The sequence below is a fragment of the Lissotriton vulgaris genome, chromosome 5, assembly GCF_964263255.1.
Source record: "Lissotriton vulgaris chromosome 5, aLisVul1.2, whole genome shotgun sequence".
Classification (NCBI taxonomy): domain Eukaryota; kingdom Metazoa; phylum Chordata; class Amphibia; order Caudata; family Salamandridae; genus Lissotriton; species Lissotriton vulgaris.
Genome location: NC_141693.1, coordinates 1,462,352,214 through 1,462,370,035, shown reverse-complemented (window position 1 = coordinate 1,462,370,035; position 17,822 = coordinate 1,462,352,214). Strand labels below are relative to the sequence as shown.

Sequence of the window (17,822 nt, the reverse complement as noted above, 5' to 3'; positions counted from 1 at the left end):
GGGATTTTAATTGTTCATTATGTACTAAAGGGAATCATGGCCTATGTGGCCTAATGACAGAGAGAGATATGCATTTGACACATTTTGATCATACTCTGATGGGGGACCTGCTTAATGAATTATTATTCATGTTTGATTTAGGGTTTGCTAATGAATCTGCCCTAGAACCCACACCCTTTGCACCGACCTTTGTTGGTAGAGGCTTAGCGACAACCATTGATTTTATTATTGCCTCCAGTAATCTTAATCACAGACTGTTGGGGGTTACGAATATCCAATTACCCATAAGTGACCACCTTCCACAATGTCTTAAGGTAGTAGATTTGTTCCCAGACCCATCGACTGCCGCGCCTCTAGTTGAGACAGCGGTTGATGTTGTCCTTGGGAGACAAAATAGGTACACACTTAAATGGAGCAAAGTAATCCCCACAACCTTTTTTAAGGAACTCTGGGAGGTGTGCTCAAATAGTTTTAGGATTTGCCTGAGTGACAACTCCACTAATGATCAAATTATCGAGCACTTTGGAATAATAGCTACAAACATAAAGAGTAGCCTAAGGGTGGAGGCAAAACTTAGAGGTAAGGGACCCAAGAGTTGGTTCAATAACGCATGCACCAGGGCATTGAAAAATCTAAAACAGGCAGTACACAGATGCCCCAGGGATATAGGCGAAATAAGAGAGTGCAGGTCCACATACAATCAGGCCCTGAAAGTAAGGAAAACTGCGCTAAATAAGGAGGCAATAGATTCCCTCTGCGAGGCCTCGCAATCTAAAGATTCCGCTGCATTCTGGAAAGTAATTAACACCCCTTTCCCATATGAAACCCATACGGCGCGAATCGAGATTGCAATAGACGAGGATAAATGGGTAGATCATTTCTCAAATCTTTATAAGGCACAGGAAGATATCCATAGTGGGGGTCCTAACTTTAGTTTGGATTCACAACAGAGTTATAACCTGGTTGTAACACTTGATGAAGTACTTCTAGCCTTGAGATCTACCAAAGGCGGTAAGGCTGCCGGACCTGATGGGATTCCGGCAGACCTATTTAAAGCTAATACTGAAATCTGGGGACCTATGTTGGTACAACTTTTTAATGCAGCTCTCTCAATGGGCCTGAAAGAATCCTGGTTTACCTCTGTCATTGTCCCGATTTACAAGAAGGGGGATAGGAACAGATGTGCCTGTTACAGACCAATCTCCCTTCTTGACTCATCAGTAAAAATTTTGGGACGTATTGTGTTGGCAAGACTCCAAAGCTGGGCAGAGGAAAATGATATCAGTGATTTGCAATTTGGTTTTCAAAAAGGGATTGGCACAATTGAGCAAGGTTTAAACCTAATGCTTTTGCAGCACAAATATATAAGGATAAAATCGGAACGTTTGTATTTTACTTTTGTGGACCTTTCATCAGCGTTCGATTGTGTATCACACTCTAAATTGTGGGGAATAATGAAAGGTTTGGGAGTGGACAATAACATCATTTGCTTCTTGAGGGAACTCTACAGTGGAGCCACAGCTTCTGTTCGCTACGGCAGGGGGGGAGAATGCTCCAGACAATTTAGTGTAGGCCGCGGAGTGCGGCAAGGTTGCGTATTGGCACCTTTTTTATTTCTTCTTTATATTAATGGGCTCGAGCGTCACCTGCTGCATGAGTGCAGGGATATGCCCAGGGTGGGGAGGAGGGCAATCCCTGCGCTCATGTATGCGGATGACGCAGTACTCATGGCACGCACTCCTCGTGCTCTGCAAAAACTAGTAGTTAGTTTTGAGAAATTCATGTTGAACCTAGACCTACTAGTAAACTGTAGTAAGACTTTTACAGGGAACTGTGGCCCAAAACCAGGTAAATTGATGAAGCGTATGTTTTTAAACAATGTGCCATTGGATAATACCCCAACCTTTTCTTATTTGGGCATTTTATTCCATGAGTCAGGTTCCTGGACAAGTGCAATTAAGGCTAGAACTCTTTTATTTATGAAAACGATCATGGCCCTACAGAATTTTATCAGAAAATTGGGCAGGAAGCCGATAAAAGAAATGTTAACCATATATAAAGCTACATGCTTGTCTGTGGCTATGTATGGCTCAGGTTTGTGGGGATACGCAAATGTAGATCAAATCCAGCTGGTAGAGAATACATTTTTGAGGGGAGTCCTAGCAGTTCCACAGTGCGCTGCCACATTCAACTGTCACGCTGAACTTGGCCAACCTTACATAACGGACATTATCAAAATTCAACCTATCCTATTGTGGCATAGGGTATGGACTACCAATGAATGCGTTATGAACCGGGCCCTGTTACGGGACACCCTCACATTGGACCATGTGGACAGAATGGAATGGCTGGGATATGTAAAGCATTTCCTAACCGAGATTGGATGCTATTCATATTATTTGGATCCATCCTCAATGGATACCATTTCCAGGAGTACACTAAAAACCATCTGCCTGGACCATCTTGTGGATAAGAGGAAGAGAGTGGAAATTTTGAAACCCTCAGTACACTCTCACCTTCCTACTCTCTGTGAGACTACCACTGTACAGCCATATTTATCCCTGCCCATGACAAACTATGATCGTTTTCTTTTAACCCGTTTTAGATTTTGTATATTTTTTAGATTAGTGTCTTTTCCATGCATGAACTCATGGAATCACATTTTGCCCACTTGTTTGTGTGATGGTACGTCACAACAATCTGATATTCATATCCTTTTTTTCTGCAGATTTTATAGTGCCTTCCGTAGAAAAATTATTGTCCCTTTTTTAAAAGACATGAATTTAACCAGATGTCGCCCAGCTTTTTTAGAAGTACAGAAAATGGATACGGTTTTAACTGTTACTGTGGTTTTAAATTATTTAAAAAGTGTTTATAAATTTAGGAAACAAATGCTAACTGAAATGGCCTAGACCTCCTACTGATCTACCTCACTGTACTGATAATCATGAGATATAATGATTGAAATCATTGTAATCATTGTAATTTGTTTTATGTCTGCTACTTTTATGGTTATTTGTTTTTAACCGAATAAAGTTTATTGAACTGAACACTCTAGCTACCAATTACAAACTACACATGGGAACACAGGTGGGACATTATAATCGTACATGAAATGCCTTGGCTTATCCAAGCATCTGCAAACCATAGCTAACATACGAAAGCCTGTGGCTGACATGACTGACCCAAAGTTCTCTCTATACTTGCTGTGCTATTTTGGAAAACTGATGACATGAGTTCTTTCATACAACTAATGCTGTCTAGCTTAAACAAAACATTGTCAGAATGCTTATAACAATTCTGATTAAAAATGTAATAAATATTGACTGCGTATGTAAAAAACTTTAAAATTAATATCCTTAAAATTGTGGGTTCTTATCGTGCTTTTGAACTTCAGAAAGAACTGCAGAAAGGGCCGAATGATAGTTATGATTGTATGATGTCATACTGCACAATGACCAGCATCATAGATTACAAATAGCGAAACACTTAGCTTAGAGCTCTTAATTTCTTTCAAGTCTTTCCATAGTGAATTACACCGCTATTGTTGTGGGTATATAGCCATTTGGTTCTCTGGTAATTGTCTACTGCCACTTTTATGTTTATAAAAATAAAGGTCTGTTCTGGGCTAGTGCTTCATTCGTTTAAACTGGTTTAACTGAGGATTGTGAGGTCCTACCATTGGGGCACTCTAATTTCTGAAAGCAGTCCTGGGTTAGTTCCCTGTCCATATCTAGCTTGTAGTTAGCTTGGCATAGGCCTGCTCTCCCTCTTTGCCATTAACCCTTATGCTATTTTTATTTCAGTGAAACAGCTGATCCGGAACCTGTTGAAGACTGAGCCGACACAACGGATGACCATTACAGAGTTTATGAACCACCCATGGATAATGGTTAGTACAGTTGTCTGCCCACCCTTTGTGTTGTGAAATGCAAAAATGATTTTTAAATTACACATGGAAAGTCGGTCGCTGCTCCAGCCTGTTTTACATGCTCTGCCAAAGCTGGAGAGGGACGTTTTATTTTTATTTTTTACTCTTGCTGATATGATGGTCAGAATCTGGCCATTCGAATTTACATACCTTTTATAAGGAGGTCTAATAATGCTTTCCAACCCCATTTTGTTTCCTACAGCAATCCATGCAAGTTCCTCAAACTCCCCTGCATACCAGCAGAGTCCTAAAGGAGGAGAAAGACCTCTGGGAAGACGTCAAGGTGAACTCCCCTGCTGCCCTTTAGTCAATATAATGGGGGCAAGCAGCTAATTCAATGTGGTTGGGAAGATGTACTTTTGTGAGGTGCACAGTTTTTATTGGTGTAGGACAAGGAGGAGTGTTTAATTTCAAATATAGAGGGTAAACAAGTTGACTGACCATTTCGGTGTGTTCATTTAGAATTGGTGTTGGTGTCATTTCCCTAACTCCTAATCCCCACGAGAGGACTATGAAGCCCCTCTCTGTTCACATCCCACACTCCTCCAGTAATCTGCATCTTTCTTCTACTAAATGTGTTAGTAGCATGTGTGGCTGTAGATGCACATGCTTTGCATACTCTTGCCATCTAGTTTTGGGCTGGAACGTTTGCAACTTGTTTTTCTTCAATGTAGTCTTTTGATTCACGCGATATGGTGTGACTCCGCCTTTAATTATCAATGTGCATGGGCACTCGTTTCGTTGTTAGAACCCACCACCTGATTCAGATGTGCATTGACAGTGTTCTCAGCATGATACGTTTGATTCTGTATGTTCGTTGCTCTGAAGCCCATTTCTTTCCATTCCTATCGCCAAGAAGATTTCTGCTTCAGTAGTCGTCCCTTTCCTCTTCTCTCTTGATGTACTTCGGACACCACCACTGAAGACAACCCTATAGGCGCCCTTCCAAACATGCCGTGCCACTTTCCTTACCTACTCCAGAAAATGTAGAGGCGTAGAAGGTGATGGACTCTACCCACTTTAGGAAAAGCTGTCCGCGCCACCCCAAATATCCATGTGCCGGCCACCCCTGCGTCTGACACCTGTTGCGCCTTCTGTTTGGCCTTCATGTGCAAGAAGGCTCACACCCAGCTGCACTGACTGATGCAATGGCAGACCTGTTTAGCGAAATTGGCTCACTTGGGACCAATGAGGAGGAAGAGGTCTTCAGCTGTTCCAGGCCATCAGCCCAGCCCAGAGGTCACTGGCTTAGACTCTTCCACACTGGAGGGGGAAACAAATGTGTACAAAGGTGCTCTGTGTACCCCAGAGGACACCAGCCCTTGTACCAAGTCCTCACCGAGAGTTGGGAGTACAGTCGAAACCCATGTTCACTTAAGTCCATATGCCGAAGCAGAGCACAACCCCCCAGGGGGTCGGGTATCAAGCCCCATGCCTAAACCTCTGCCACCTCCCATATACTCTAGTCAGTACAGACTGGATCCAGCCAAGCGCCTCAATGTCCATTAGTCTTAGAGTCCGAAGAGACGTCTCGGTGCTGAGATGCCAAAGCATACTTCGAAGCTGAAGGCTCCACATACAATACATAGGAGGATTATGATGTAGAACTACAAGGAGACCCAGACCTCGAGCATCCATTCAAAGCCGACCAGATGACTTCACAGCATACCAGAGGTTTATTCACCGTGTAGCGGCATACCATAAGATAGATATGCATGTTAAGCCTGAGGATGATGACTTCCTGGTGGAGACACTATCCAGGACCGAGTTTCCTCCAGTTTCTCCCAAAGGCACAACTAAAATCACCACAGGAACCTTTGGAGAGCTAGTAAAATCCCAGGTAGTAACACCCAGCAGAGAGAAGAAATGTAAACCATCTCCCTCTCACCACTTGTACATCAGAGGGCATGACCCTATGGACTCACTGATGGTCTTCACCTCTCATAAGCGAGCTGCAGGCTAAGCTACAGGCAACGCTTCCCTTCTGACAAGGAAAGGAAGTGCATTGATTCTGTGCTGCTAACCATGGGTGTATTGCCAGTTCTGTGGGCCTCTTGTCATGGTATGGGACCCAATGGGAGGAGAAGAAAGTCGTACTGTATCATCTCTAAGAGTACAGAAAGAGAGAGGAGGAAATCTTAAACGAGGGAAAGCTGGTTTAACGTCCCCATATGGTGTGTGTTGGATTCAGATGACAAATGCACCAAAGGGTTAAACACCTCTATTATCCTTAATCACCACTCATTGCTGTGAATCTCCGGCTTCAAGTCAGAAATCAAACATGTCATCACCCTGCCTATTGACTGGGTATGCCTCTTTGGCCCGCAGGTTGATGAGATGTTGGAAATCCAGGACCATGAATGCCCTTTAGATCCCGGCGGCCCTAAGAAGGCTGGTGGTCCAAAACGTTCTGGGCTGGCCAAACTGTCATAATAGCCGCAGCAATAGGCCTACCACCAGGGTACGTTCCGGGGAAACAACTCCAAGGGACAAATCAGAAGTACTCCTTCCAAAGGAGCCTCTACCTCCAAACATTGACCCATACCGTAATCACATCTATCGGGGGAAGGCTTCAGAAATATATCACCTGGTGGGAGGAAATCCCCTCAGATCTGTGGGTTCAATTGATCATTGAACACAGCTGCTGCCTCAAGTCACCTCTACCCCACAAATATCCCATCTCATGCTCACAATCTCAGCCCAGAGCACCTGTTCCTACTACAAGAGTAGGTTTTGGTGCTCATCCTCAAAAGGGCACAGAACAAGTTCCCTTGCAACACCAAGACACGGGGGGGGTCTACTTCCTTATTCCCAAGAAGGATAGTACCCTAAGGCCATACTAGACCATAGGCCTCTTAACAGGTAAATCTTTTCAGAACACTTCCACATGAAGGATGTTATCCCGCTGCTGCATTAAGGCGACTTCATAAACGCACCAGCTCTGCTCCTGGATACCTCTTGGGCTATAAGTGCTCTCTACAGCATCTGCTTTGCAAAATTATCTAACAATAGAGCCAGCGCCGATGTGCATTGCTATCTAAGGGATGAATCACACCATACCTTATGACACAAAAGACTTCTTTGAAGAAAAATATTTTGCACACCTCCAAGCTCAACACTAGATGGCTGGAATATGCAGAGGATGTGAATCTACAGCACTACACGCTACGAACTGACTCTTACAAGGGAAGTACTCCTTTATGTGGCATTATGTGAAGCATAAAGGAAATAGGTTAATGTCTGTGCTCTTACTTTTCCTACCACGGGAGTCATTGTTCAGGGGATAATTTTGGTTCTGGGTTTTTTCCCCACTTGGAATTATCCTTTGCCTTTTTCAGTGTAGTCTCTTCTGGTGCCTTTAGCTGTCCGAACCAATGATAAAACATCCAAAAGATTTGCACTTCTCTTTTTACTCCTCTTCTCTCCTGATGTCTTAACAACTTCCTACTTTCCATCTCTCCTCTACTAAATCTGATTTTAATTCCTTAATCATCTTCTCTTTAGGCTACCTCTCTCTGATGAATCATCATCCTTTATTGCTTCTTTCAGACTGCTTCCCTTTCACTCATATTTCTTAATACTTTTTCCTCTGTATTGTTCTTAAATGTTGGTGGTCTTGCCACCCTCAACCCTATTCCCTTACCTGTCTTAAACCCTCTCATAGTTCATGTTGTGCCTCTGAGCTAGTCTAACCAGGCCTTCTTCGCAGGGTGACCCATCTTATTTATGTTCTTTCTCATCACTTGCCTCCAAGCACTAGAATATGTCCTCATGCCTGCCGCCCTGAAACTCTTCTGAATTATGCAAAGTCTGCCTGATCTTCCTCTCGATGACACACTTTCAGCCCAATCCTCCTTTCATGACACACCTGCCTGATCCTCAGGATGACACACCTTGTGCCTTATCCTCAACTCAGACGCAACTTTGCTCTAAGGACAGCTGGGGTCGTATTTGAATTTTCATTTGTGACTTGTGTTGCTGCTTTAGTTTGCTCATTTGATTGTACCATTGTTAAAACTCATTATCTGATAGACATCTAGCTCAAGATTCCTTACCTTTGAATTTCCCAGGCTTCCGACTGGATCCGACGTTTTTTCTGACTTTTTCGGTGTTTAGGATGGCCAAGAAGATTTGTCTGGCCTGTCACTGCCTCATGTCGTTAAAGGATCCACATCTGGGTTGTCTGGTGCCTGGACCGTGACCACAACTCGGCCAGGCCATGGCTCTGAAAGCTTTGAGGGAGTGGTCCCTAAAGCTACTTGCGGGCCGGTGCTCGGTAGTGCGTCATTCAGCCTGGAGGTCTCATTCTTTGTCCCAGTCCAGAAGAAGGTCCAGTCACCACTCCGGGAGCCCTAATTCTTCGACCTCCCACTTGAAGTTTTCAAGTCTGTCAGGTAAGAAGCATAAACAAAATACAAGCAGTCTAAGCATGCTTCAACTTCTCCCCATCGGTTGGTTTACACGACGGAGGATTAACTGCGTTCTAGGCCTCGTTTTGCTGATCGTACACCTGGGTCTGCTCTGCATTTCCTCACCTTCCTGGGAGCTGGAGTGACCCCGCCTAGCTCAAAGCATTCTGTGACATCATAGGCCTCACTTTTGGTTGCCCTAAACCTATAGGCATGGCTTGGGCCCCGGAGGCTTAGAGGGGGGCTCCATCTGGTTCTGCCTCAATGGCCCCGGTGCTGATGGCCCCCATGGATCCAGTAAGGGATCCGGATTGACTCAGCCGTTGCACTGGGACCTTCACTGGTGTCAGCCTCCATGCCAAGACTCCTTGCGCCCACCAGCTGCGCCAACCCTACTGTTATCCCGACAAACTGGAGCCAGAGCGGTGCCTACTGATGCAGACGGAACCCATTGGTCCTAGCTCGGTTCTTCAGCCTTATTCTGAAGGGTTATAACTGAAGAAAGATAGGGAAGGGTCGCTGGACCGTTTACAAGACCAGTCAGAGCAAGAAATGGACTGATATGAGGAATTAGATGAGGCCAGTGGACTGGACAACTCTCCATATTCTGGCCTGCTTCCCCCCTACCGTGGCTATGGAGGAGGGATCTTCATATACTATGGTGGTGCGAAGGGCTGCTGAGGACCTTCAGCTCCCTTCTGTGGCAGTCTAGACTAACATCTTGGCGGAGGTCCTGCAGACGGGGTTCTCCTCCGCAGAACCTCTCCTGCCTTTCATTAAGCCCTTGACTGATGTCCTACTGGGAACCTGCTCCATGCCCAGCACAGAGGCTCCTGTGAAAAGGACAGTCGCCTGCCGCCATCGCCCTGCACCGGGTGATCCATATTTCCTCACCACTCACTCTACCCTAGAGCTTGGTGGTCCAAGCCTCAACATTACAGGGCGTGCTTCCTTCCGCACTCCAGGATAGGGAATCCAAAAGGCTGGATACTTGGGGCAAGAATTTATTTTCTTCTGCTAGCTTAGCTTTGCGGTCGGTGAACCCAGCATGCCCATTGGGTCATTACTCCCACTCTTTGTGGGAAACGGTTGAGCAAGTGCTGCCACAGGTCCCGGAGGGTGCCTGGGCGATCCTTTCCCAAGCAGTATCAGACTGGAGAGATGCAGCAAAGTTCTACATTCGTTGTGGGCTTGACTCACTGAGCAGAGTGATTTCCTTGATGGTGGCTGATGCCATGCCTGGCTGAGACCTCCTGGCTTTTCTGGAGATGTTCAGGCTTCCCTCCTGGACATGCCTTTTGTTTGTCCCTTTAGGAGACCAGGCAGACATGGCCCTGAAGCGCTTTGCAGGACTTAAAGGCTACGGCCAAGTCCTTGGGCTTCTCAGTGGCTACATGTCCCCTGTCTGCCTTTCGTGGCTAAGGAAGAGGCTTTCAGCCATACCTCAGCCACCAGAAAGTGCATGTTCAGCAACCTCTACATGGACACTCCTCATTCTGACACCGTGGGTCCGGCAGCAAGAGGTCTGGTCAGTCCACCACGCCCCATGCAACCTCCGCTTCCAAACCTTTCTAGTGGGCAGCCAGTTGATGGCAGGATCGGTCATCACTTTCACCACTGGCAAAACCTCACGTCTGACAGGTGGGTTCTTCAGATAGTCTGAAGGGGCTACTCCCTCCCTTGCAAGACTCCTGCTCTCTCCATGCCTCCATCTTACGACTGGCTGACGGAGGATCGCCTGACTTTGCTTCATGAGGAAGTCATGACTCTCGTGGCCAAGTGAGCCAAAGAGCGGGTTCTGGCATCAGAAGTAAGCTGTAGTTGTTATCCAGCTTCTTTCTGGTCCTGAAAAAGGACAAGGGCCTTTGCCCTATCCTGGATCTACCAGCCTTCAACTACTTCCTCAGAAAGGAAACGTTCAAGATGCTCACTCTCGCTCAGGTCTTGTCTGTCCTGGACCCAGGAGACTCGATGGTAGCATTGGACTTGCAGAACACTTATTTTCACTTTCCTGTTCTGCATGCCCATCCATGCTATCTGCGGTTTACGGTAGGCTATGAGCACTTCAGTTCACTGTGCTCCCCTTTGGCCTTACTAATGCCCCTCACGTGTTCAACAAGGTAATGGAGGTGGTTGCAACCTATCGCTGCAGATCATGGGTGCCAGTCTTCCCCATAATCGATGACTGGCTGTTGAAGGCGGGCTCGCCCCAGGCTGTTATTTCCCACCTCCAGACTATGATGACACTCCTACATTCACTGGGGTCATTATTAACGTGCCAAAGTCACACCTGACTCCCTCTCTGACGCTCCCTTTCATTGGAGCTGTTCTGGACACAGTGCAGTTATGGGTTTATCCTCCCAAATGAGAGTCCAGAATATTCAGGCTATGGTATTGACATTTCAGCCTCTATCCTCGATTTCGGTGAGAATGACTGAGGCTGCTGGGCATCATGGCATCCTGCATCCTGCTTGTGACACATGCCAGATGACAACAGTGGGCTCTGCAGTGGAACCTGAAGTTCCTGTGGGGCAGGATCAGGGGAATCTCTTCGACATGGTCCAGATCTCGGAGGGAACTGCACAGGATCTGCAGTGGTTGCTGACCAACCGCGATTGGGTCAGAGACAGACCCCTCTTCCTTCCCCACCCAGATCACACAATAGCGACCGATGGATCACTCCTGGGATGGGGCGGCCATCTGGGAGAGGTGGAGATCAGAGGACTGTGGTCTCCGGCGGATTCCGGACTCCACATCAACTGGCTGAAGCTCTGAGCGTGTCGCTTGCCATTCAAAAAGCCTTTTTTCGTTCAAACCAGAGAAAGCTGTTTAAATTGTTCATGGACAACCCCACTGCCATGTGGTACTGCAGCAAACAGGGCGGGGTGGGGGTCGTTGACCCTTTATCATAAGGCTCTGCATCTCTGGACATGGCTGGAACAGCAGGGCATATTCATAGGGGTTCAACACCTGTCATGTTTTCTGAAAACCAGGGCGGATGAACTTAGCTGTCGATGCCTAGCGAATCACAAACGGTGTCTCCATCCGGAGGTGGCGCACGGTCCCTTCCTGCAGTGGGACGAGCTTTGCTTAGATCTGTTTGCCTTTGCAGAGAGCGTGCAATGTCAGCTGTTTTGTGCATTGAAGTTTCCAAGCCAGTGGCGCTCAAGCCTTCTACATGCCTTTCTGCCCATACCCCTCCTGCCTGCACTGCTGGTAGATCAGGAGCGACCGGACCCAAGTCCTTCTTGTGGCTCCAGACTGGGTATGGAGAGTCTGGTATTGTAAACTTCTCCAATTAAGCATTGATCCTTCGCTCAGGCTGCCCCTTTGGGAGAATCTTCTGTAGCAGCAGCAGGGGAAGGCCCTCCACCTGCACCTGTCAACTCTATGCCTTCTTGGGTGGCAATTAAGCAGCCGAAGTTGATAGCATTTGACCATCCTCCCAAGTCTGTAATGTTATTGCAGCCAGGCATCCCTCTACCAAGACCGTGTACCCCTGCTGGTGGCAAAAATGTGTAAAATACTGTACAGAAAGATATATTGATCCCCTTAATGCTTCCCTCTCTCAAGTCTTACTTTTTATTTTGACCCTTGCCCAGCAGGGCTCTGCCCTGAACACTCTTTAAGGGTACCTTTCGGCCCTGTATGGCTTTTTGAGGCTGCCAGACCAGCCCTCTTTATTTAAATCCCCCATTGCCAATAGATTTCTCAAGGGGCTTGTACATATCTTCCCCCCCCTGCCCCTTTTCTTATGCCTTAGTGGAACCTTAATTTGGGTCTCAACTTCCTGAAGTGTGCTCTGTTCGAACCTTTGCACAACTGCTCCCTCTGGCTGCTTACCATCAAAACAGTTTTTAGTGGCAATCACATCTGCCAGGAGGGTGAGCAAATTGCAGGCTCTGTCATCCAAGCCTCCCTACCTGATCATCTTCCCTGATAAGTTGGTGCTTCGCACTAGGGCCTCTTTCTTACCAAAAGTGATAACACCGTTCCACACCGGGCAATCTGTCACCCTGCCCACTTTCTATGCTCCTCTGCATCCCTCTAAAGAAGAGGAGCAACTCCATGTCTGGACCCAAAAAGAGCATTGTCGTTCTACCCTGACACTCAAAAAAGTTGCGGGTGGACAATCAACTTTGTGGGGTACGTGGGAGTGAATATGGGTCGTGCAGTGCAGAAAAGGACAAAAAGCACCCCCTGAAGGCTTATGGGCTTATTCTGCCAGAGCGAAGGCAGCTTCTATGGCGTTGCAACATGGAGTCTCAGTCCTCAACATTTGTCAGGCAGCAACGTCCACATCACTGCACATGTTTACTAAGCACTACTGCCTAGACAGTCAACTCTGCATGGACGGCCTTTTTGGCCGCTCAGTCTTGCAGGACTTCCTGGTCTAAACTTGTGCGCAGTCCCTCCTCTGGGGATGGTATTAATTGGGTGTCTAGTCAAAGGTAAGGAATGTGTGGCTAGATGTCTCTATCAGATGGACAAGTTACTTAAATTCAGTAACGCCTTATCTGGTAGAGACGTGTTCTAGCCGCAGATTCCTTAGCGACCCACCCATCCTCTCTGCACTGAGGTCAGATTTTGAGGGTCAGGACTGCTCCCTTTCAGGGTCCTAGTTGTTCAGAGACATACCAATGTCAGTGCACTTAATGCCTCTGCGCTTCTGGCGTGAAAAGTAACCAGCGTCGGTGCACCGAGTTGGGGCCTATTTAGGTGACGCGGACGTCACAACGGTGAAGACTACGTCCTGCGGAACCGACACATGCAACCTACCGGCATGCAAGGGTATTGCTTAAAGAAAAATCTTCTGGATCCAGACTGAGGCCAGGGAAATTCAAAGGTAAGGAATTTGCGGATTGATCATGTTTCTACCAGATAAGGCGTTCTCGAAGGTAAGTAACTTGACCTTCGGTGCTTTGGAGGAAGCTAGATACATTTTTCTAAATGACCATAGCAGCCAGTTAGTCTTGTCGTTGAGGTTGTCAAATCAGTTTGTTTTGCCTGGGTAATATTAAGTACCACTGCTGTTGGGTTTCAGCTGGGATGCAGCCAATTACAATGGTTTGGACTTCTTGCTCGTGGGCAATAGATTTTACATGAAGATGCGTGAGTGGTATTCATTTGTATATGGCTGCCAACAATCTCGATAATTCTAGCACCTCCAACGCAGCATTACCTACACTTCCTCTTGATATCCCCCCACATACCTTCTTACATATGCAGATTCAGACCAGTTTCTCACCTCGTTAACCACGACATACGTTGCTTACAATAATCATTTTCAAAACAGTAACCATCCCTTTTTTTCGTTTTTGACACTAATCTCTTCCTTTAACTTGCAGGAGGAAATGACCAGTGCGTTGGCTACAATGCGAGTGGACTACGAGCAGGTCAAGATTAAAGAGATTGAGAACTCCACCAACCCACTCTTACAGAAAAGGCGGAAAAAGCTCAACCCATTGGACCCAGCCACTGACAATCATTGAGCAGCACCGCCATGACCACAGCCAACACCCAAGCAACCAAATCCGCCCACTAGCTCCAGGAAAGCAATAACCGCACATTACCGTATTCTCTCTTCAGAATTACTGTGGCAGAATCGATGCATGGAGGAGCCAGATTTTAGAACCAAATAGGCCCGATTTTAAGTTCTTTTATCACTGATCGACGAGTGGGCAGGGGGGTGCATGTGTGTGCTTGTGTGTGCGTGTGAAAGGGCGGAGTCTAGGAAACCTTTCTGTAGATGACTTCTGGCCACTTTATAAACTGAGTTTTATTTTTGTAAGTCCTCAGAAAAGGGTTCCTTCAGGTTTTAAGAATGAAATGCTTCCTGGAAAAAGGAGGTTTTAGTGGAGGATGCGGGTGGGTTTGCCTGTGGCAATCCCTACACTTCACACATACCCTAGCCAATGCCTTGCAGAGTTATTTTTTCACTGTACTATTAACTTTGGAGAGTCAAGACGCCTGTAGCATAAACTTCGTTTACAGGCTGCTGGTTAATAAACCGATGGTACTTCTGTATGTTGTACGCATAGGTACAAGCATAGGTCACTATGCACTGTTGCGCCGGGTAACTCATCACTTATTTCTGTTGGATGTCCAGTGCGATGGGGGGTGACCTTGCTATTCATGCTTGGGGCACACTATCAACATCATTAAAGCTACTCCCTCCTTTCATTTTGCATAGAGGTGGGCAAGTGTGCTCTGTATAGTGCTCTCCTCCTGTTGTGGCAGGCCCATCTCATTTCAGCAGTGTGTTCCTGGTGGGAGAAGCCTGTTCTTTGCTCAAGAACTTGTGTAGGGGTTTGCTTGCCAGTTTCCAGGTCATTAGCCGTGAAACGGTGGTGGAGAACAGTTGTTGTGCCTCTATCAGTATATATCAAACGCCCACGCAATAGTTTGTTTTACCACTATGTTGTGGTAAAAAGAGGAGTGAGCTTCAGAGTATGACCTTCGCCCAAGCTTTGGGCTTCTCATAGTATTTTTTTTAAATGCCAATTTTTTAAAATCTTATGTTTAGAATCCGAGTTATTGGGGAAGGAGATTTGTTCTCCCACGGCTTTTACTGAAGTCCCATATGTCCGGCACCTACTCTCCCCTGACTTCCCCCACCCACCTCAATCAGTCTCTTTGCTCCAAATTCAAACAGAAAAGAACATTTTTCCGATAACCAGTTTGCTTATAAACTGTGAACAACTGACAAAGCACTGATATTTTCAACTTTTTTGTCACTTTTCCAACCCAAAGATTTTGCGATTGTTTGATAGTGGCTGGCACTGTGTAGGCTACGTCGGCCTCTACATGTTGCTGTTTTGTTGAAGTTTGGGTGTGCGGTGCAACGCTCCTTCCCCTCTTACTCTCACAGGATAGATTCAGGGAGAGGCTTCATTCCCACGAGTCACTCCTCTCTGTTCACTTTTATTCTCTTTTCAAATAGGAGGTTTTCTATGTTCACTTTTAAGTGATGCTGTTATGTACTCTGTGAAAGAATATTTCTTTATCAACAGTTGGTATTTCAGTTTGTAGGAGTTTGCTGCTGTTTTAGTTGCCCAATCAACGAGGACTTTTGTGACCTCTGCCTTATCCCCCTTTAACCAGGGGGTTCAAGTACATAATTTTTTTTAGTGTTTTGTTTTTCTCAACCAAAGAAGAGTTTAATATCCACCTTGAGTCTGTTCGATTTGGATGAGGACGTATCAGAAAGGAAAGATGGTTCTCCCTCCTCCCTGTTTGCCTCCGGTTTCTGCATTGTCTCAAGTAGACCTTTTCCTAGCCCTCTGTGGGCCTAGGGAGTAAGACTAGCCCTGCTAGATACCTGCTTTGCCTGTTCACTTGCTCTGCCTTCTTCGATCTGCCCCTCTCTGAGCCTTTGCTGGTTAGTACCCTGAAGCACCTTGCCTTGATCAGTTGTACATCAAGCACCCACAAGTGATTTATAAAACTTGTAAAAATATCCTCACAAGAGTCTCCCATGATATGCTGTTTTTTTTTCTCGCTGTAAATATCTATTTACCCTTTATTTTTACCTTTTTTCCCGCCCCTTGCACACCCCACCCCATATTCCGTGGCCACAGAGTATAAGAAACTTGGCACTATTTTTCATGCACATAAATATTTTTTTACTTAATTTCATTGTAGCAAACAACGGCAAGAGACATTGGTGTGTTTTTTCTTTTTTGGTTCCCCCCTCGTCCTCCCCATAGGCCAGTTTGGATTCCTAAGTGAAACGTTAAATCCACCTGAACCCTATTCGCGTGAGAGACTGAAAAGTATTCCAAATTCTTTGGGGGTCAAAATGCTGCTTTTTTTTTTACCTATGGTTACCTGTTTCAATGGTACCAGAAAATGTTTTCTAATGAACAGTCCTGGAATCTAAGGCCTTGTTCCATATTTTGCAGCTTCTTGGATAAACGTTTGAGAAGCCTGTGCTTTAACTTTGTACCTTCATACTGTGTTCCTGTACCATACTATAAGGCCATGCCTTGTTTCCTGGTGCCTTCAATGTTTCTTTGGGGTTGGAATTTATTCCTCCAAGAATGGCACATAATTGTGCGGTATGCAGTTGCACGCTGTTTTCCCTGAAGTATTCCTGAGTGGGCGTAGAGATTGGCGACCACTTAATTTCCTGTACACCTGGAATGAATGATTAAGATACTTACCATAAAGGACAATGGCTGAAACCTGGATTTCTTCAGTGTCACACCTGACAAGCTGATGGTAACGGAAAGTAAATATTACTCCTGGTCAGAGAATTCAAGTCTTTACCAGTGCTGCTGCTCTTCCATGGCCTAGCTCATCCTTTGGCTAAGTATTTCCTCGAAATAAGGAGGTGGGTCATACAAGTGGTCTATGACAAAGCTGGGCAAGAGGACGCAAGGTCTTCATTTCCTATCTCAGCCTGACACTTTTTTTAAATGACTATTAATCAAAGTGGCTGTTTTTGTTGTAGAAGCACACTGTTGGACAACGTTTTGCGATGGGTACAGGCGAGTAACTTACTTTTAACTCAAGTCTATCATTGTTGAGAAATTTGTAGAACCATATCGTAGGAAAGCCTGGTGACTAGAGACATGAATTTCAGACGGAGGGCACTCTCTAGCTTCCTGATCCATTCAATCTTCATGTTCTAAAGTGTACCCAACTTGAATAAGATTCATCCAAAGGGGATGGCTATAACGGATACTGCTTGTGTCTGCTGGCTGGAGTCCGATAACAGCAGAGGATTGGAGAGGATGGTGACTGGAAATCAGCCTGCTCATGGCATTTGAAGTGGTAATTTACTGCTTTCAGAGTGCATGTTTTAATGTCTAATACTCCATAGCTTCTCTTCACTACAGAATTGTTGTCCCATGTCTATCGCACGAAGAATGGGCCTGAAAGGGTGGTGGATAAAGAGCTTGGTTTGACTAGTCATTTGCTGCTCAGGACTCTTACCACTGTCTATAACCCATGTCTTTTTTTGATGTGGTATCACTGGGGGTGCTGGAGGCCTCAAAGTTTTTTTAATTCGTCCCCTTGCTTATCCTTGTACCATTTCCCCCCTCCTCCCCCTCCCGTCCCCTTCTGCTTCCCCCCCTTCACCTCAGTATGCTCCTTTTATCTGTCACGTTGCTTGAACCTATAAGCATTGTGATTTTTACCCAAGAATGCATTTTTTTTGGCAATCAGATTGTTGTAAAATTATAATTTTGTATGATCAAATTGTTTTACTAAACAAGTTTTAATATTTAAACACGGCAGACTCCTAGTGTTTATTCTTTTGATGTGCATTGGCTGTTAAGTGATTTGTATACAGAGCATGTGTGAAGTTCTTCGCAAGGGGGAGTTTGTTAATATGTCTAAAGTGGCTGTGGATGATGCTGTCGGGGGGGGGAGGGGTTATTCACTTGGAGCAGCTTGTGTAGGGTGGGGATTCTTGCAACTGTCCAAACACAGTAGAATGTGATATTTGTCAGTGTTTATCTGTGATGTGATTT

The 17,822-nt window shown here is 45.8% G+C and overlaps 1 protein-coding gene across 1 annotated transcript in view; it reads left to right on the top strand.

The window, feature by feature from the left end:
• Positions 1-17,578, top strand: part of MAPKAPK2 (MAPK activated protein kinase 2) — a 220,277-nt gene extending 202,699 nt beyond the window's left edge. The window contains exons 8-10 of the mRNA XM_086923409.1: positions 3,807-3,892; positions 4,134-4,214; positions 13,689-17,578. Of these exons, the coding sequence (XP_086779535.1) occupies positions 3,807-3,892; positions 4,134-4,214; positions 13,689-13,832 (311 nt within the window). The 3' untranslated portion in view covers positions 13,833-17,578. The remainder of the gene's footprint in view (positions 1-3,806; positions 3,893-4,133; positions 4,215-13,688) is intronic.
• Positions 17,579-17,822: the final 244 nt, after the last annotated feature.